The 21,767-nt window shown below is 45.2% G+C and overlaps 1 protein-coding gene across 2 annotated transcripts in view; it reads right to left on the bottom strand.

Moving 5' to 3' along the window:
- KDM4B (lysine demethylase 4B) overlaps nucleotides 1–21,767 on the bottom strand; it is a 77,980-nt gene that overhangs the window by 52,908 nt on the left and 3,305 nt on the right. For both annotated transcript variants that reach the window (XM_054049898.1, XM_054049899.1), the window contains exons 2-5: nucleotides 12,977–13,139; nucleotides 10,729–10,904; nucleotides 9,759–9,873; nucleotides 9,131–9,324 (exon numbers count right to left, since the gene is read on the bottom strand). In XM_054049898.1, coding sequence (XP_053905873.1) covers nucleotides 9,131–9,324; nucleotides 9,759–9,873; nucleotides 10,729–10,904; nucleotides 12,977–13,139 — 648 coding nt within the window. The remainder of the gene's footprint in view (nucleotides 1–9,130; nucleotides 9,325–9,758; nucleotides 9,874–10,728; nucleotides 10,905–12,976; nucleotides 13,140–21,767) is intronic.

Here is a 21,767-nt window from a genome sequence, read left to right as displayed (position 1 = left end):
TGCTCTTGGAAGGAGTATTGATGTGCCAGCCCAGCGAGCTTCACAGCAACAAGCGCCAGGCACAAAATTACCAATCACACTGGAGAGATTCGCCTTCCACATGGACGAAACAATCTCTTGGTCTGCTCTGCAGGCAGTGAATGAGCAGAATGAAGGGGGTATTTTACTGAGAAAAGGTGTTTTGGGAAAAACATTCTGAAATCATTTACTCATTCAGTTTGGCCAAGAAGATAATTAGGATACAATTCAACAGAGATGAATGAAGAGAGTATTTATCTCCCTGCCACTCTCTACTATTTGTTGTGAAGAACCTGTTCACATCAGATTTATTTCCCAAAACTGGTAATCGGATGATTAATTACTGGTTGCTTTTTGTAGTAGATGCTGTATGAATACAAAGAAAAGAAAAGAGTAGATTATGCTTTAAAGACCCTTAAAAAAACTAACCTCAACACAACTAAAGGAACAAGGAGAAAAAGTATAACCAGGGGAGATCACAGATGTTCTGTCTTGTACCGACCGGCCCGCAAGAGCTCCTCCTGCTCTGGGCCTGAGCAGCAGAAAGCATTCTCAGCTCTTACACCACACAGCCTATTTCACTCCATAGGATCTCTTTTCCACACTGCTCCTGGCAGCAAATATGGATAATTGCCAAGAGCAGAACAAAAGAAATATGCTCACTAGTAACGAAAGAGATCTTTGGATTAGGAAACCCCTGGTGCTGGAGGTGCCACGCCTCTACGTGCACATTCTTTTCTTTTTTTGAGGGAAAAAAAAACATTCCAGAGATGTAATGCTCCTCATCCATCAAGCTGCATTGTTTCAAACAGCTCCTCCGTTGAAGCCAGCGCCTGTGCTCTTGTCAGCATCAAAGCTGGAAGTGTTACAGCTGAGATTTGATAAAGATCAGTGACACGGCTTATAAAGTTCCCTTCATTCCTTCTCCTCGATCCCCTCTGCCACGCTGACCAGCCAGTTGGAAATGAAGTGGGCAGCAACGCAGCACAGACTCCTCCGAACATTAACCAGTTAACAATCGCACAGCGCTTGGGCAGGCAGAGCTCTATTTAAGTACTATCATTACTAGAGGCTTCTGTTATTTTCAACCACACTTGTACTGCACTTGGCATCACCCAACGTCAATTTTCTCTGCTGAGTAAAGAAAAAAATCCCCACTGATTTCTGCCAGTGTGTTAACAAAATGTGAATAAAGACAAAGCTCCGCAGCACCACCGCTGGTTCCTTCTGGTCCTCCCATCCTCGCTTTCAGCGCCATGCCAAGCTGGAATTTGCAAGCTCATCCTCCCACAGGGCCCAAGTCAGATCAGGCTGAAAGAGTGATATGAAGCATGGAAGTACACCTCCCGCCCATCTTGTCTCAGTGGCGAGCGCACTGTTCAAAAGCCTCAGTTATTAAAACCAATCTGTGATCCTGTCAGACTTCCACAGATCTTCATTTCAAATCGGGCCTGAGCTGTGAGCAGACACTTTCAAAACGCAAGAATGAGTTGCATCAAGAGCCTTCTTGGATCAAAGACGTGCTTCTCTCTATCCAAACTGGGACTACTGAGCTGTGATGAATTACTAGCACTGGCAGGAACAGCAGTGCAAGCACTAACACCACGTCAGCGGAGGAGGCACCCACTTGAAGACACTGCCGTAAAAACAAGGATGTGATCGCCCGTCGGCACTGCCACCCTCCCAGATCGTTATGAAAAGGTACAAAGATGAACCACAGACAGGAAGGGTTTCCACTTCTCTGGGTTAGGTACAACAACTCACAGATGAACCCCAACTTCCAAGAGCTTCTAATTTCAAACTAACTAAACAGGCCTAGTAAAAAAGGACAAAATGCACAGACTGAAAACTAAAATGGCAGCAAGGTATGTACTAACATCACTAACTTCTGCTGCAGTGGATTGAGACAGGAATAAGAAACAGAAAGAGGACTTTGGAGGGGGAAATACATGTATGGAACAGAGGTGAGGCAAAGGAGGAGGGAGACAAACAGGTACGAGCGGCCAGCTGGCTGGAGTCATGTCATCCGTCCTCTTACAAAGCAAGTCCCTCCTCAGACAACTCCCATGGCTGATCCCATCAGTCCAAGAGTCTGGCTTGATCTTCATGGCATCTGCTCTCCAAGTTAGATGAGAGTGGATGAAAAAGACAAGACACAAGTCCTACCTCTCCAGAACACCGTGCTTCCTCTGCATCAGAAAAATTATCTTTCAATAATCTGTCTACAGGAACACAATAAAACACAACAAAACTCTATTAAAAATAAAAATCACTGCTATTCTGTCTATCTGACTGGGAAGATAATCTTTATAACAGAGTTAGGGCTCATAACTCTTCGTACAGTTTGTTTGGATGACTTAACCACATTAAAACCACCTGGGTCACCCAAGATTCAGTCTCTGTACATACGGCGATCCCTTGGATTGCAAAGCAGGCGATCAGCGAGCACTGTTCCCTTTCCAACGCCATTTACATCATCCTTTGCCCACAGCACCACCTCCAGGCCACACAGCATCCTCAGAGCGAGGACAGCCTGCAGGAAGGTTCGTCTGAATATTAGCAGTGTAGTGTGGTTTGTATTGATTAACTAATGACTGCGGTATATGAAGCTTGAAAGGCTGTATTAATAACTCACTGCTGCGCTGCTCTCATTTATCAGCGAATTACAGGGGGATGCAACTCTGCATCTCAATACATCAGCGCTCTCACGAACCTCAGAGCACATCAACATGCACGGGGATTCTCAATGCAGAAGCCCTGTTCAAAAGCAGCTTTCACCCAGCAGTTTTGGAAGGGGTAGGAAAGTGAAAAGCTGTTCTGTTTGGCCATATTTTATCTCGCTTTCCTTTTATTTCTTTTAATGAATATCACTGTTCTTTCCTCCATCCCTTTTATCAACAGAAAAGGGTCTTGCTTTGCCAAATCTGCCCGAAAGCAAATGGTGTTGCAGTTAACCTATAAATCAACCATCACCATAAATCCTACTCTTTCTCCATCCAAAACTGCAGAGCTGTAAAACAGATTACACGGGATAGTAGAGGCAGGAAGGAAATTTGTGAGCTGCAAGGAGTCCATCATGGCCAAATGGCCTTTCCCTGCTCCTCCTTTCTCCCCCGCTCACCCCAACAAGCCTGTAAATCTCCACTGTCAGGAGTGAAACACGCCAACAGCAAATGTGGGCGCACATTTAAGAGCAAGGCAACCTCACAGACTTTGCGCAGACGGCTGATGCAGACCTTGGGGACTGAGCGCGGAACGGCTGCAGAAGGGTCTTGTGAATTCCCTAGTGCCAAAAACTGGGAAAAGTAAAACTCAGGAAAAACCAATTCTCTGTATGGAGTAAAATGAAGAGTCCTAGTGTAACAAATAAAGAGTCCCCACTTCCCTCAAGGGCAAAACACAGATGGCATCCCAGCTAATCTAGCTTTAAGAAACTCACAGGATCTCCAGAGTGCAAGGGTTACCGCGATCCCAATAATCAAGACTTATAATCACATCTGATCAATTCAGCAATTCCACTGCCTGGTGCAATGGCTCCCTCAGGGAATGTAATAGTTAGCAGGCAATAAATGATGCAGGGGACAAGGGCCCTTCCCCCCTGCTGCCATACAATTCAGTGACAAACATTAAACCCAGCTGCTTTAAATGAGATTACATCAAGCTCCCAACATATGTGAGAGTGTGTTAAAGCAGAGGGATGGTGCAGAATACCACAGGGGGGGAAATGCGGATAAGGATCCAGCAGCCTACGCTGAAAACGAAGGAGAAGAGAAGCTAGAAGAGTTAAGCTCCATGACTGTATTAGGTCATTTACTTTTTCCAAGATCATTTTCCAGGGATTAACATTTTCTATCCTGGGGGGAGGACAGGACAGGAGTTCTGACTGAGACAGCTGCGATGCTCCCTACAACAACAATGAAAAATAAACTCAGCACTCGCAGATCTGCAGCTGCTTTAGGATATGTTTTTAGCCAAGAATAAAGAGGGCTCCTTTTACAGTCTTCTCCCAGCGGAACAACCCTGTCTTGCTTTAAATCCCCCCATCAACACCACTGTTAGAAAATGGAAGGTTTCCCTATGGAAAGTTCATCGGTTACAGTACTACGGAGGTATTAAATCGTAGATGTTACAGCAAGTCCTGCCATGCACTTCTTTTCCCCCGATTCCTACAGACAGACCTACCCGGCACAGGGAATCGTGCTGCACATGTGGAGGAAAGAAAGCAGGAATTCTAGAACACTTTAACCCAACAAGTTTTCAGGTACCTCCGTGTACTTTCAAGAAGCCTTAGCACTTTTACAGGACAGAATTCCATAAGTGTTTCTCAAAACGTCATTGTATCTGTCACCAGTGCTTTCAACTAATCATATTATTTTAAAGTTCCTTTGGTAATTTGTCCTTAATTCCACATAAACTGCTGTTCTGGCATAAAGTGTACTTTGTGATATCAAAGTCAAACAGATTAGCCATGATCCACTTTCAGCAAGGGAATGTTTTGGAGAGGAGACCATATAACTTAAAAGCTAAAGCTGGCTCCCTGCTTTAATTAAAGGGGATTAAACATCCATCATGATAAGGAAACAGGGACACTTTATAAAATCAATTACCGTCCTCAGTGTCACTCTGGTGTAACACCTGCAGTTTCCAAGAGAGAGAATACAGTATAACACCCCACTGGTACTTACAGAAGGTACATTAAATATTGTCGCGATACAGCAACATCAGTCATAAAACATCAGAGAAAAATACCCAGTCAGGTGTTCCGGTGTTGACAAAACAAGATAGAGACATCATACCCCCAAAGCGTACCCATCAAGGTCACGTTATTGAGATTCAAAGTTTCCTTCGGCACTTCCCTACCACAGGAAGCCCTGAAGGCAGGTACAGCATGTTTTTAAGATGAAACAAAGTGATGGTGGAGCATCTTGGTGTTTAAAAACACGTGTTTGGAATTGCAAGGGCTGAGATGCATGCGTTCCTCAGCAATATGCCATAATAACCATGAAGTATTAGGCTTGGCATTCAGTTTTGTTACTCTGTCACTATAAAAAAAAAAAAAATCATTCTTCTGCTGGCATCGTTTAACAATCTGCTCTATTTCAGACCTCAGCATCTGAACGTATAAGGTAATTATACATAATATGTATAATTGATACAGTAAAAACTACCACAAGAGGTTTAAATACAGGGCTGCGGAAGGAAACATGCTCAGACTTTTGGAAAATCTGAAGACAGACTATGAAAAGGCTGCAATTAAACCAGATGGGAGAGGGACATGATATTGTAGTACGAGAAACAAGCAGGCAAGAGGCTCGAGCTGGCAGCTCCCTGCCTGAGCCGCTCAACGTGAAGTTACACAACAGCCCTCAACTTCTGGTACGTTTGATGCAAAGTGCTCATACCTGCCCAGCAGACCGATTCTCCAGTTAAAACCAACAACAGTGTGACTACAGCATAGATCAGATGCACGTGGCCGAGAAACAGCACATCAAGAAACAATGAACATCTTTGATACGAGGCAAGTCCACCCCGAAAGGGGCAGCACAGATGCCTTCACAGCAGCAACTGGAATGGCTGAAGACACAACAGCGCTCGTTCATCTTGGTACAGCAAGGCAGAATCTAAGAAATAAATGCATGGCAGTGTACATGCACAGGTAAGTCTTTTCCTGCTTTCCAGTCTCATTAAATAAGCTGCCTGCCATCAGCCCTTTTCCTCTCCCTCCTCACTGGATGACCCTTGAGGGCTCAAATACTTCACTTAGCGCTGAGCAGTTTTTTAACCTGCACCCCCAGGGACACAACTCTGTGCAGACAACTCACACTGCTGCAGCCTGTTCTGCTCTGCTGATGGGAAAGAATCAGTCTGGGAAAGTGCTGGCAGGAGGACTCCTCTGCAGGGACAGACACACATTAATCAAGGAGCTGTATGATCAAGCAGATGCTCATTAGGTTGAATAAAGCAGCCACCTTCAATTGCTGAACCAGAGGCAGGTATTTAACTCTTAGTCCCAACGGTCCTGAAAGCACCAGTTTTGCAGAGGTATAACTCAAAATACACACAAACACTTCAGTGACCATCCTTCCCTGCCCCAGCAGACAGATTCCCTTCTCGGCTTATCTTTGCCCACTGAGGTGGCTCCTCTTCTCATGGCCTGAAAGTATTCAGACCTCCCTAAGAAGGTACTGCACCTCTTCCACAGCAAATAAACATACAGATTCCTTGCAGAATCCACTTGAATGAGGTCTGGAAGGCAACCTCAATCGGTTCGACATCCTTCTCATCTTGTCTTCATGAAGAAACAGAGCTGGTGGCTTCGCATCACTCCTGCACACTACCCTCCATCTCAGGGCTTTGGCTGCACGGCCTGGATTAAAGCAGCCTGAGATAATTCATGAGAGACACGAAGAAAGAGTTATGGTTTTTAAACAGACAATTTTGAAGCAGAATACTACCAACAGACCGAACCCTGGGTTTCACTATATAAATATCTCTGACAGCCAAACAATAACTCTGCCTCTTATTTTAGAGCTCAGCCCCAAACTGGTAGACTCCGTAACTCTCCCGCTATTCCCCAGTGTGCTTCTAAGATGATCACTGTCAGAGGCAAAGAGTCTATAAAAAGGCTGAAGGAAGCTGGGAAATTTCCACAGAGGTGGTACCAGAAAAACAGAGCAAAGGTTTTAGCCATCTTTGCGTAAGGCCAGGCTGCGCCACTGGAATTTCATCACTGCAGTCCTTGAGCTCCCCCAGCTGAGCTCAGGAACAACTGCACTCACAGTCAGAACACGGGGATTGCTCTGGTACCTGGAAGGTTCCAGTCCTGTGTGTTCAGATTTACTCCTCAGAAGCCAATGCTGGTTCACCGAAGAGCTTGAGAACTCATTAACAGAAGACAAAGAAGGAAGAAATGACTCGGGCAAGCAGCATACTCTTGCCTTATGCTTAAGGGCAGAGCAGGGAGGCCTGCCAAACCAGCAGTGGCATCCTGTCACAACCCATCTATTCCTGTTACACACTGTCGGATAGATAAGAAACTCGGTTGAATAGGAAAACGTTTTGCCCAAAACACAGTCTGCCCTCAAAATCCTCCTGTCCCCTAAATCGTGCAAGGTTTATAGAACTAGTTACTATAGAAGAACTATGCAAACACAGAATGGCTGGATAAAAATCCTCCTCTTTTTTTAAGTGGAGCAGAAGTACCTTTAAAAACACAAACACCCACAAGCCAACGAACCAAAAACCAACCAGGTGCAGAGTACATTCCTGCTTTGGTTTTTAAACAGCAACAGCTAAGCTCCTTTACAAGAAGAGTTAATGATTTCTCAATTCCAATTATGAGCAGCAGAACTCACCAACAACTGCAGCCCCTCTTACAGGAAGCGCAGGTGTTCCCCAGCACCTCCCAAAATCCTCAGGGCAGAAATAAAAGCCACCAAGAACTTCTAAGATCCGATATTTGCCAGACACAATTTTGCATCTACAATTTCCACTTCTTTATGATTCTTCACCTCTTCACACAAATACACCAAAGGTGTTTCAGGTTTTAATGTCTAAAGGTTTCTGTGGTTTGTTTCTCTACTGCGTGAGACCCATTTCCCACAGAAACAACCACAAATATACCTGCAATGAGTTTATCATCCCTATGATACACACAGTAGCAAACAGAAGGTAGATGGGGCACAACTGATAACACACAGGCAAGGAAGGAGCTGTCAGAGACAGCCATGAGCTCATGACCCTACCACAAACCTTGGGACAGCAGCTTGTACAACTCTTGGAGCAGTGAGAGTTTGTGCGTTGGGGTGCTGAGACCACCATTCTGAGGACGGGACTGGCTTTGGTGGTGGTCTCTGCCCTGGGAGTGCTTCCCGTGTGCTGGTGACACCATCTACCAGAGATGGAGAGCGGGTCTGAGGAGCTGCTCTGGAGAACACAATGGACAGTACCAAAAATGAGAGCCTAGCACATTTCACTCCTAATCCACGGGTACGTTTCTTGAGACCAAGTTCATTTAACAGAGTTATCATAAAAGATTCTGCAACGTCCTTGTGCACCTGCCTGAAGAGGGAGAGCAGGGATCGGGTCTGCTGGGAATCAGATTATCTGACACGTTGGGAAGATTTTTACAACTCGCGTTAAGACCATAGCTGAGTGTTGCAGACCCAGCCCCCTCCTTCGCTCCTTTTCCAGACTGAAAAAGAACGATATCCATTCATGACAGCCTCTTCACTGTTGGTAGCTTTCCTGTGCCCACAGGCACTAATAGCCCGGAGATACTGGTGTCACTGGGGACTCATATTGCAAAGAGATGGGAGGATCTTGCCTGTCGCTGCCAGGGCACAGAGATAGCAGCTTCACAGTGACATTTAAGCTCTCATTTACAGGCAAATGTCAATATTTATTAGTCACATCAAGATCTTCAGCAAATCTCTTCTACGTTGCTAAGTCTCTGCAGTTATACTTCAAGCAGCAGGCTCGAGAAAGAAGAATACCAGCTCTTGGTAACTTAATCCAGATTTCCTAGGTTCTTAATTCCATCTTTATCTATTGATTATTTTTGTGGAAAGTTATTTCCACCCAGTCTACACATCAGTGGTGAAAAATGCTTATTGTTATTACAAAAACTGACCGTGAACAGTAACCCTTCGACCTACCTTGTTGCCAGAGTTGTAAGCATATTTACATATTAAAATAATGGAAATTCTACAGTAACAGATGTTTCCTGCCTGCAGTGCAGTGCGAGAACAGCAGCCTTTCATCGTTAAAGTGCATCTGAAGCATCCACACGTTCCCACCACCACTTGCTCTCCCTCATTAGTGCGAGTGCTCTCCTGTGCGTTAGCTTCCAAAAAGCTTCAAGTATGGAAATCTGGTTTTACTGTCAACAAGTCTGCTAACTCTGCTGCTTTTCTGGAAAGTCAGGAATCGGGACTCTGAGCAAGTCAGCATGAAAGAAAGTAAAATCGCTTTCTAATGTAGAGTAGGAGAGGAGAGAAAAAAGGGACGTGAGAGAGGAGCTGAGCCTGATGGAATCAGGTAGACCCAAAGAAAAGGGTATGGCAGAGGGCAAAGGTACAGAGCCACCATCTATTGGTGCTTTGTCACTTACCAGGATTTTGGCTCCCCAAAATGCAAGTAGTTGATGCTGTAGAGATCCATGTCCTCTGTGTGCCAAGCAAACGTTGTCTTCCACATCCCAAAGTAGAGGTAGGGAGTGTTTACGCCTTCTATGATAATACCACACTCGTGTTCCACCATGTCCAAGAGGGTGTTCAGGTTGCCAATGTTCCACTCCTCCACATCCTGTAATTCAAAAGAAATGTTTTGTACTGGAACATACCAGGACAGAGATCAGGATGAGTAGATTAACTCACCTGCACACCATCACATATATCTGGGCCTAGTAACAGTCCAGTTTTCTTTAACAACCTTTTCTGCAACCTACTTACAACCTTTGGTCACACACTTCACACAAAGTCTCTTAAATAACTTTTTTCCTCATTTTTCTAGTAAAACTAAGCTTTTCACAGCTTCCATTTGCTCCATTATCCTGAATCTCTAGGGGAGGCGGCAAGTTTATTTTTCCCTCATTACAAAAAAGTGAATACAGATTACATTTGTTTTCTTTTAAGGTTACTAAATGAAATAGATTCTGAATTACTGTTCCTTAATGAGACGAGCAATAAGGAAGTCCGTGTCCATATTTAAAACAAAGAAAAGAGGAGCATTTGACTTACCGCGTCATACAGCGAGCCGCTGATATCTGCCCCATAAATCGGTGAGACAAATGTGAGATTCTTCCAGTACTTGCGCTCCAAGTCTTCAAAATCCTGATGGCGTGGAGTACAATACCTGATAAGAACACAGAAATGATAAGGATGCAAGCAGTTCTAAGGAACGTTCATGATAGACGGATAAACGACTGGAAAGAACTGTGCATTTCAAACTAGGCCCACTCAGGAGGTCACTGAAGGTGTTTTTCATGCTTCATTCTACTCAGATTCATATGATTTACAGTCTTTTAAATCTTTCTACAAAATCTCTTAGTGCATACTGACAAACAGGACTTCCATGAAGCATCAGATGCCCATCCCAAGGATGCGTGAGACACAGGGAGCTGATAGCAGGTGAAGCGCTCCTGTGTGCGCTGTATTAGCAACATTTCAGAGCTGACCGCAGGATGTGTCAGCACCACTTGAGTTAAATCCCAAGGCGCTCCGAGCTCTGGGAAAGTGACTCTGGAAGAAGGACGTAATTGCTGTTTGCATCCATTGACTTTTCCCAGCCAACTGAAGCGCTCTGCGAAGCTCCTGGTCACTTCAGAAGACACTCCTGTTATTAATATCACCTCAGACACACCAAGATATTTGGATTTCTACCTCAGCAATAGCAGACGTTTTTCAGAATAACCATTAATGGCCAAAAGCTTCTCTCCCAAGCCATTCTTTCCACACAGATTCTCAGCCAAACCCTGACTTCGAAGAATCGTTCTGTACCAACTCCCAGAAAAAGACCCAAGATACACCAAAAGCAACTGAGTTACAAACTTGTTTGAGATTTCCATGCAAGCTTTTGAGAAAAAGCAATTTCCCTCAAAATGCTTCCTATTTAAAAAGGTTGCATGTTCTTTTCGGCTTGTTTCTAGAAAGAAAGGCTTTCCACACAACCCCCCACTGACAGTGTAAGCATCATGTAACACCAACGTACTTTTCGCTGTTAGCCAGACGCCGGTACTCTCCCACCGTCATAGGTTTCTTCTGTATATTGTACTGTGTGAACAGCCCCGACTGCCCGGTAACCACTTGCTGAATGGGAGCTGGAATAACCATGTCATCGATGTCATCGTAGGTTTTTCGGGGTTTCCATTCCTTGGGAGGAATCACCTGGAATTGGGGAAAAAAAAACCAAAACACTTCATGTTCACACCAGGCCAACACAAAGAAGAAAAAACTGTTTCACTGAAAGGTACTTCACCCTTCTGGGGTATCTGATAACAGCAGTATCTCAGATAACCAGCACACATGACAAGGCCTCTGTTCCACAGATGCTGCAGGGCCAGGCTGGCTGGCACAGGCAGAGGGCTGGTGGCCCACAGTGCCATCAGGAAGTGTCACAGAAGACAGACAGGGATGATAAAAAGAGATCTGGTTATTCCAAGGAAACACTCTGCATGCCAGAAGGACTGCAAGTGCTCTCACTCCCGAATGGCGTTCCTCTCACGGACCACTACACAGAGCTGCACAAAGACTCCAGCAGCTTTATTAGCATGTTGCATCTCTACAGCTCCATAACCTTCTATAGTGGGCTGAACTACCATTCCATCTAGCAGACCACTTATATGAAGGCTTACTCGGGGATTAAGATTTTTTTTACTTGTTTGAGGTTTTTTTTTTAACTAGGAAGGCTCAAAATCCTGATGTGTTATTGCTGTTGATGTTCCTGTATTTGTAGGAGATGCATCGGGGACCAACTCCTTAAATGAAAAGGGGCGAGGGGTAGAGAAGAACAAACGAAAACCATGGGGAATGCATCCAGACGCTTTCCTCGCTCTTGGAGGCTGTGCAAAAAAACTGCCACAAAGCAGAGCTGACTCTAGAAGACAAAGATGTAATTGTAAACAGAAGAGCTGCCAACAATTCTAGGATCCAGATCAAAGAACAGTCAGTAGGACATTCAGCAGGCATGTGGAATGAAAAAACACAATATCTACAACCTAACATGATGTAGCGACTAAACAAGCGGGAGGACAAGTTACTGGTGTCCATGGGCAAGGTTCCTCCAGGATATGAGCAGCTTTACTTCCATTGCCCGGCTCTGAATTGCAGTTGCAAGAAAGACACAAAAATTAACTTTGAACACTCAGATTTAGTCCTACAAGTAGGGCAATTTCTTTACAACATCTGGAATTCACCAACAACCTTTACTAAAATAACCTACCCTGGCGGGTTCATGGATATAATTGCTACTACACTTGAGTGGACACGGAAACATTGCACAGCGAGATTTTTATCAATACCCAGCTGTATTTAGAACTGTAATCAAAACACTAATTGACCTGTGTTTTAGAAGAAATAAGAATTATTTCATGCCTAACAGCTTTGTTTCTCTGCTGTGCTTTATTAAGTTCTCCTAAAGACCGTATGTAACAACTACCTTGTTAGAACAAGCGATCTCTCTCAGCCTACGGTGCCACACAAGGCCACAGAAATATTCCTACTAATCAGTTAGTCCTGGTTTTTTCCAAGCAGTTACACGCCAATTACTGGAGTTCAGAAGCCTCACATGAAGAGTTCTCATCAAGTTTCATCGGTTTTGTGTAATGATGTGGATGGGGAGAAAGTAGAAAGATGTTTTAGCACTGGCTGGAGAACTGCTTCCTAAAGGTCAAAAAGGCTTTGTGGTACTTTGGGAATCACACACACACACAGAGGACACATTTACAGGTCCAGGTTCTGGTGGCCCAAGACATTAAAAAGTAAGATGTCTGCACCCATTCATACGGATATGACTTCGGCCCTCTTTCCCATCCAAACCTAAGCAGACTCCAGAAGCTTGATCCCTTACCCCACACTGTAAAAATCTCGTTTCCAGCCCTCGAGGACTATGGCTACCGCTACCTGTATCCTCAGCAACAGGATCAGGACATGGAAATACCCTTAACCCATCTCTGCAAGGGCTGGGAATGCCCTTGTTTTCCAGTTATGGATAAGGAAAAGACATTCTGCAGATAAAAACTTCTTCCACTCATACCAAAGACCTGTAATTCCTCTGCCTCTCCTCTCTGGGAAAACTGAAACAGAGGCCGCAGGCACCATTTTCAAAACCACACTTCGCTTGACTGCATAAATAAAACCTGCTTTTGAGTGATGGAACCTCAGAAATACTTTACCCACAGCAGTGCCTTGAGAAGGCAGCCTTCAGAAAGCTTCCACCTGCCTCAGCCAGGGCAACTCACCTTGGCAAGCCCTGCTCGGTGAGCTCCCTGCAATTCCATGTAAGCAATGTACTTCCCAAAGTCCCGAAACTCCTCAAGGGTGGGACGAAAGGTCATGATCTTACAGCCAGGGTTCGGTGGACAGGGGTTCTCCGATCCCATATTTCCAGCACGGTGGAAGCACCTGAGGAGAGGAAACAAAAAAAGGAGAAAGAAATGAGAGAGGCAGAAAACAAATAGTGGTTAAAACCCTTTATTTTCTCTCCGCGTGCATTAATGAATCCCACAGAAAGGCAAGAATACATCTTTTCTCCCTCCCAGTATTTATAAGCATTGTCCTCTATGAAAAGCTTCTGATGAAAAATCCACTTGGTCTGTTTGTTAGCAGGGCCCCGAGAGGCTCAAGTACCAGGGAGCTCCTGATACGCCAGGGCCTAAATATAGATCAGACTTGAGATCGCCCCATCCATTCACCACAGGAAGTTGTGTCGCAGCAGAGCAGTCCTCATGGACAACAAACTTCTCGCTACTCTCAGCGCTATTCAGTGCGGGCAGGGAACCAGCTGCCCCCCCCAAGCTCTCCACCAGAACACTTCATCCTTTTCTCTATTTAGTTACAAAAACAGCAGCTTTGGCCAAGGTACTGGCTACTATTTCTACTATTTTTCATGTGCCAGGCTTTGCTATAACCTCATAAAACAAGTTTTTTTAAACACAGCTTCATTACACTTTGTATTTGACACGTGCAGGGACAAAATAAAGCATCTTAAATATAGATTATTCTTAAATATAGATGCACCTTTTCAAAATGTCTTTCAAGCAGAAAAGCAAAATTGCTCCATTTACTTCCAAAGTTGCAGAGGGGAGAATCCAGAACAATTCAGGATGAAATCGAAGATGGACCTTTATACAGGCAGGCTGGAAACCTCAGAGGCAATCAAACGGTTTTTTAATGGCGTTTTGGCTGCAAATCCAACTACAGGGATGGTCTCCATGTCAGGAAAACAGCTACAGCGCACACACACACGACGCTGGAGTTGTCACGAGAGGGCAGTGCGGGGCTTTAAAGGAATAAAAGGCGCAGCAAGGCGATATCAAATGTGAGTTCTAAATCACACGCAAAGCATGCTTGGATTTAAGTTGATTTTGAACTAGCCAAGAACTATTCCAGATACTACCAAAAGTACTCTTTGCGTTAGGAAAAAACAAAACGGCGACATACTGCTGTATATGTTTTAAACAGTAAACATGGCACAAAACTCCCACATCTCCAAAGAGCCACAGATTCTCTCGCCTGCCTCCAACAATTAGAAACATTGCACACTGATTTGGACAGACTCGACACCCAGCTCGCCCCAAGCACGAGCGCTTCCCTCACAGCCGTAGCTGGGTGAAACAGTTTTTCCGTTGCCAAGGCAAATGAACAGTTTTCACTTGAAATTTTAGAAATCAGGTCATTTCAGACTTTTTCAGAATAACTGGGGATTGCCCCGACCCAAGTGTAGGACATTGCACTTGGCCTTGTTGAACCTCATGAGGTTCGCACAGTCCCACTTCTCCAACCTGTCCAGGTCTCTCTGGATGACATCCCGTCCTTCCGGTGTGGCAACTGCACCACTCAGCTTGGTGTCATCTGCAAACTTGCTGAGGGTGCACTCAATCTCGCTGTCTGTATCATTAATGAAGATATTAAACAGCACTGGATCCCATACGGATCCCTGAGGGACACCATCTGTCCCAGAGCAAAGCCAACTGAGGAAAAAAGAAACCATCTCAACTCCCTTCACCCAAGAGCCACTGCTAACAGCAGCATTCCCAACAGAAACTGCTGCAGTCCTAAAACAGAAAGGGCCTTTAACACTCCCACCTCCAGGGCAGCCCTGCCTGAAGGGATTCCCAATCTGACCATACAGAAACAACATTTACTGTGTTTCAGGATCCGAGATAACAGACTCCATCTACACCCGCAGGAACAACTCACTACACAAATGTTTTGTGGAAATACAAAAGGAAACAGCATTGCCATCGCCGGGACGAAATGCAGGAGCTGATAAACTCAGGGCATCCATTTGCTAAAGGCTTCCTCCAAATTGCTGAAGGAAAACACTATTCACCAGGAAAATATAGCTGATCCCAGAGAAAAGTTGGAAGAGGAAGAAAAGTGACTGTTGTGGAAGGGTGATGCAGACAGAAACCACCCCTGAACATATATTGCAATGCAATCTCACTGAGAACACTTTTGTTATTTTTAATCCGGGTCAAGAAATGCCAGGGAAGTTCACCTGATCGGGAAGCATCAAGTCGCGCTCTGCAGCAGCGCTGCGCACGGGCTGACTGGAGTATCTGGCTCGGGGAAAGCAACCTGAGTCCTGTCCTGAGGAGGACCCGTGCCAGCACCATCTGTTCCAGGGATGCCTTACCAGTATTTGCGGCTTTACCCAGAACCACGGAAAAAAAAACAGTCAAAGCCAGGTTTTATCCCATCTTTTCTTCAAGATCACCTCCAGCAATCCCAATTTGCCTTCAATGAACTGGGAGTGAAAAGCCAAAATACATCATACAGCATGGGAGGGGGGAACGATCCGAAACTACTTCATGCAAAGCTTAATCAATTAATTAAAGGGTCTGTCTGCCTCAAAACAAGCTCTCTGTCCATAGTACAAAGAGAGCAGAGCACCACAATTTTTCCCACGTTTATTCCCATCTCTTTGTTCTAAGGAACATCTAAACATCTATCCTAGGCAATGTTTGCTGCAACGTTATGTTCATCTAATAAAAATAATTAAGCTATTACAAAAAATAGCTACGGAGATTGCAGGAAGCAGAATTTGTTCAGGTACGTCAGCAAGAGAAGCACCCAAAGCCCCTGCCTGCACCCGCCTCAAGGAGCTGGAACACCCAGGCCACGGAAAAAGCTGGGAAGAAGAGTTTCTCTCCGAACGCAGCGCTGTATTTTGTACAAACAGCAGCAAAGTTTCCTGTTAACTCCTTCCCACCTCGAGAAGAAGAGGCTGAGGGAGCGGGACAAACCCAGGGCTGTGACAGGAGCCCAACGCGCTGCAACTTCCGTATGGGATTTGCAGGAGGCAGCCTCAAAAATAGAGCTGTAATCGCTCACTGAGGAAGATCACACAGCAGGCCCTGGCCGTCCCGAGAACACGGAAGGCGTTTGTCCGTCAGGGCTCTGCCACGCAGCAGGACGGACGGTGACGATTTGAACAAACTCCTCTCTTCGCTATTTACAGTGAAAAGGATGATTCTGCAGGAGCTCCACGCTGTACCTTCACCCAGGCACACGCCTGGAAACGGAGAGCAAACCAGTCCCACTGGTTCGCTGTGAACCCACCATCAATCCAGATTCAAACAGTAAAAACACGGTAGAGTTTATGCCATAAGGCTCGCTTTGTTTATACAGTAACAATCCAAGACCGTCGTTAATCTTGCTAAACACATGTAATCTGCTCTCTGGGATTATCAATAAACCAGAACGCGTGTACCTTCAAAGGCAGGCACCACATCTGCATATGAACTTCTACCCCAGCCCTGCTGTCAGGTGCATCACCCCATACCCAGCTGGCAAAACCACATTTGGAGACCTCCTGTCCCTCCAGTGGTACAGTTTTCCACCACCAACCCCTCAAAAACTCCTGCTGGCTTTTTCCCAAAGGCCTTGAAGCCAGACAATCAAAACCCAAAAGATGAAGGAAAAGCCCTTCAGAACATATGCCTATGGCAAAAAAAAAAAAGGAGAAGCTAGGGGTTCAAACTCCAGCAGACAAAACCACTGCATGGAAGCCACAGGCAGCACAAATAACTGTGAGGAGAGGCTATAGAGCATCCGCAGCAGCTCCACAATTGTGTTAGAAGGGGCTGAAAGGACACATAGAAATGTGCTCCCTGCAGCCAACAGAGCAGCACGCACACCCGTGCGCCTGCGTGCATGGCGGTGGGCACATGCCGGCACCGGCAGCATGCCCTGCCGAAAGGGGAATGGGCACAGCCATCAGAATTCCACAAAATAAACAACACGCTGGCCACAGTTTGAAGCAAGAGGAAATGTCACAGCAGTACCAACTTGGACAGCTACTGAGCTCCTGTCCATGGCCATTTGTTCTTCTCCTGTGCCAAACAGGATGATTTGTGGAGCCACAGTGCAGAATGATCAGGGAGCCGACTCTGGTAACACGGCTGCGCTGTAAAGCAAGCTTGGACTTGTAGGGGTAGGACTCAGTGCAGAGCCACCATCCCAAACCACCCTCAGCACACGAGAAACAGACCTTTTTGAAATTCTGACACAGTTATAGGAAAAGTGTTAGTGGATTAAACTTCTCTAGAAGGTACACTGATAACTAATTTCTCCTCCAGCATCCTCTGTCTTCCCCAACAGGAGTGCTTGTGACTTCCTACGTAAACTAGAGTTTGCATGCGCCCAAAAATGGACCAAGGGTTACTGGTCTCTTCCGTTCAACTGCCCTTTTATTACAGAACACTGAACCAACCAACTCTTAATCTGATCAATGCAGACAACAAACATCGCTGCACTTGTAACACCAGTAAACTGCTGTTAGCAGTTAAGAAAATTAAGTTCCACAGCTCATTACACTGGGTAAGGACAGTGAATTATACCCCTTGCAGGAGGCCTTCTAAGGACAACGCATGCCAAGCCAAGGCAGTGTAATGAGTCCCAGATACTGAGGAGGAAAAAAGAAGAGATAATGAGAAGATCTAAATGAGGCACATCTAAATAGCTGAGATAATTGAAGACATAAAGAAGATGTATCCAGCACAAAGCACAAAAATCATTAATATCTAACTAATTACTCATTTCACCACTGAAAACAAAGCAGCTTACTCTTTGGAGAAGAAACTCTGAGTGCGCCCTGCTCCTGAGTGGAGGAAGCTGCTATCATACTACTAATTTACAGTTTTAATGCTTTAGAATGATAAAGAGGGGTGCCGTATCTTATGAAAGGCTTTTAAATCATAACCACAAAATGTTAAAACCTGCCTTGCTGTTCACTTTTCAATATAACCCTCTGGACATGTCAGAGCCCAGACAAAGCCTGGAAGCATTTCATAAAACAATGGGAAACCAAATATCAATGGTAACGAGTTCTCTAATCTTGTTTCAACACCTAAATTGTTCAACTTTGTCTACTTGCCTTACCCCACAGTTTCCCTTGAAAACTCTTGTCTGCCGATGCAAATACAACTCCAAACCACTCCCAACTCCTCATGACCTCGCCATGATTCTCATCCGGCAACTCAACCTCCCTTACTTCACTATTGCTGAGAAGCAAGCTACCATCCTTCCACCACTGTGCCTCCCTGGAAACCGCTGAGGGATACTGAACACATTGGAATAACATCCTCACCTACAGCTGCCCCCAGAGATCTCCTGCCAAGGGAGACCACACTGGTAGGACATCACATTTTCCCCTTGCCGGTGGGTAAAATGTGACACAGCGACTTCTGACAGTGCTTGGAAAAGTGAAAATTGCACAAAGGACTAAAATTTGGTCATAAATATAAACTTGGTCAAGCGACCTTCCAGAGCCTGAAGGGGCTCCAGGAAAGCTGAGGAGGGGCTGTTCCCAAAGGCTTGGAGTGATAGGATGAGAGGGAATGGGGATAAACTGGAGAGGGGCAGATTTAGATTGGACATAAGGAGGAATTTCTTCACCATGAGAGTGGGGAGGCCCTGGAACAGGTTCCCAGGGAAGCTGTGGCTGCCCCATCCCTGGAGGGGTTCAAAGCCAGGTTGGATGGGGCCCACAGGACTGAAGCACAGCAAAGCTTGTGGCCTGTGAGTTTCACCCAGCTCTGCTCCAAGTCCCTGGTAAACTTGAAACGAAAACAAATTTGGTCTCAGGGGGGAAAAAAGTAATTTGACCTTGACTGATAATGCTGTAACATTGGAAAATGAAACAAAACCCAAAAAAGCCACAGATTCCAAGTGTGCCTGAATTACCTTCTTGCTGTCACTCCCTCAGTATCTGAGACATTTCACATGCAGTAAGTGAAGAACTCTGTTCACAAAAGAATCCTTTAAATCTACTTTCAACTCACTGTTTACGCCTTAGCACAAATATTGATGGGAACCCCATGTGTTTATTTGAAGTGGCATCTTTTGGACAAATTAGGTTGGAACTTACAAGGTTCTTCTATTGCTATCTGCTCTCTTTCTCAGTAAACCAACTAATTATACCCAAATTTACACCTTGATTCTCATGGATCAGGGACTATCAAAAGTTTCTCAGTTAGAACAAAACCTGAACTTTTGCAAAACATCCAGATTGCACAAACCAGGCAATTCCACAACACCACTTTTAGAGAAGAGTTCTGTGCTGCAAGTATAGCTTTGACAACTTCCCTTTCTTCCCCTTCTCCCTAATTATCACATCACAGTATTTAGGTAAAGTGGGTGTAAATCTGTAAGTTTGCAGCTCCTTTGGGTGCAGCACAGTTTAAATGACTGTAAGATTACAGCAAGAGTCAAACTAACTCCGATTCCTCAAGATTATTTATCTATTCAATTCATTGCATTTTTAACCTCCAAACTGCTCTGAGTTTTGTATCTCCTTCGCAAGGTCTAAGGAAACAAAACAGAGGAAGGATCTGAGCAACAGAGACAAAATTCTGGTATGGGCATGGCAAGCTCTCACCAGTGAAGTGCACTACGACCTGCAACAGTGCTCGGGATTTGACAAATCGGAGTATCTGCTTCTAAATTCTACACTCCATAAGGCTTCTCCAGAATTCCAGATTCTCTTGTACTTGAAACCAAGGGGCATATGTAGCTCGTTAAAAGAAAATAAGGCTTCCCTCCCCTTAAGCCACAGAAGTGCAAAGCTCTTCACACATTTCTTCAAACTGCAGCAAAATCCTGTACTCACAAATAGAATTTAAAAGCAGAACCAGTGTTTAGATTGAAGAACAATGAATGTGTAAGAAATTAAACCAGTTCATTATTGCCTGAGGCAAGGGAGCCAATCGCCTTCTGCAGTGCTGGTTTCTGACTCAGTTCAGAGTGAGTCCCCAACTGAATTTGCCCTGAATTCACTGTTACTGAACGTGCAAGATGAACTCACACCAAACCCACACACTTGGCTCTCTGCTACCAAGAGGCTCCAGAACCAGCACCTGATGAACTCCAGGTTACGGCGTGACACAACAGTGTCTGCTGTGGTTTATCACATTCACTGCAAGGCTGTCGAGTGTTAAAATAAAAAAAACTCCTTAATTAAAAAGGTGTTTAATCTGGGCTGGTTCTCTCCAGCAGCTCCACTGCCACTGGGATCCTTCATGCCAGGCACACGGACTGCTCTGGGTTCAGTGCGTTGAAATATGGAGAATGGCATTCGGGAGTTCCCCACTTCAAATTGAGGGACCCCAGTGAGAGGAGAAACCTCCCGCCCAGATCTGGAGCACGTAAGGTGTAAAAAGCAGCTCCTTTTTATTTATTCCTGTTTGGTATTAACAAGGATTCAGAATCTCAGCGCATGACACTTGAATTCAATTGCAGCAGCAATGCAAACCTTAAAATCTTGCAAAGTACCCCACACTGTTATTCTCGTCAGAAATGATACACATTTCAGGAAACTCGATTACTGTACCACTTTGTACAAAAAAGTGATTTCTATATCAGATTAATACCTTAATGAGGACTAATTCCCAGTCTTCTTTCAATGAACTGCCCAAACCAGAAGCCTGGAGCACTGCTCTTGGTAGCCCACTCGGCTGCTTCTCTAGGTCACACTGGCTTTTGGTGAAGCAGAATTTCCACAAACGCGAATGCTGTAACTGCAGTTGACTGTTTTGCCAGTGTAAAACCAAAATCTTGACACATATCTGGCTCAAGGTGTTTAGGTCCAGCCTAGTGCGGGACTGACACACTGACCCAGATTCCAGGCTGCGCTGCTGGAGACCGATCCACCCGGGAAGAGGCTGAGCAGGAGGCAAAGCCAGCAGGCAGAGAGCAGGACTGAGCAGCACAACACAACCTACCCGGCTACAGAAGGGCACGTGGGCAGGAATACCCGTCCTCAGCAGCTCCTGCAAACAGATGAGAGTTCTAAACGTCACAGAGAGTGCAGGAAACTCCTGGCCTCCGTGAGCCACTGCAGATCTCATCTCAGATCTGCTTCACGCTTCTTCACCACAACAGCAACCGAAAGGAGTGACAACTTAAAACCTGATTTAAAGGAAGACCTGGGAGAAAGCCAAGCCTGTGTCACATCACCTTCAAGGTAACACCAGACAAGTTTAATCTCTCCCAACTCAATTTTATCCAGTTCTCTCTGGAAGTTACAGCTCCAAACCTTGACAAACACACACACCCCACCACCAGCGCCAGCCACACTGCTCCTTCTGCCAACAGAGAACTCAGAACAAACACGGCAAACTTCACATCAACTTCCTATCTACAGCCCAAAACCCCACAGAGGCTCAGAATGTCCTCCGCACTGCTCTGAGTGCACATTGGAAACTGTAAGGGACTATCAGAACACCTCTGGAAACCATCCTATCATGCCATGAACTTTCAACGTCATCGTCTCAAGCCATATTGAAATACAGTACTTCTACAAAATAGGTTTAGGAAACAAAAAACCAATCTTATGTTTTCCAAGAAAGTGGGAATTGTGGCTTTTTCCATGAGCCTTCTGAAACAGCAAGGGGAAAAAAACAATCAAGTTGCAGGACGTTCCTGCCATGACTGAGGCACACACTAGACCAAGGATGGATCTTAGAGCACACACTACCACTACAGCAGAACACAAACGTGTTCTCCTGTGTCAGCAGCTATCCAGTA

This window comes from Cuculus canorus, chromosome 27, assembly GCF_017976375.1.
Source record: "Cuculus canorus isolate bCucCan1 chromosome 27, bCucCan1.pri, whole genome shotgun sequence".
NCBI lineage: Eukaryota > Metazoa > Chordata > Aves > Cuculiformes > Cuculidae > Cuculus > Cuculus canorus.
Note: the sequence above shows the minus strand (reverse complement) of the source record. Positions and strands in the feature narration are given on the sequence as shown.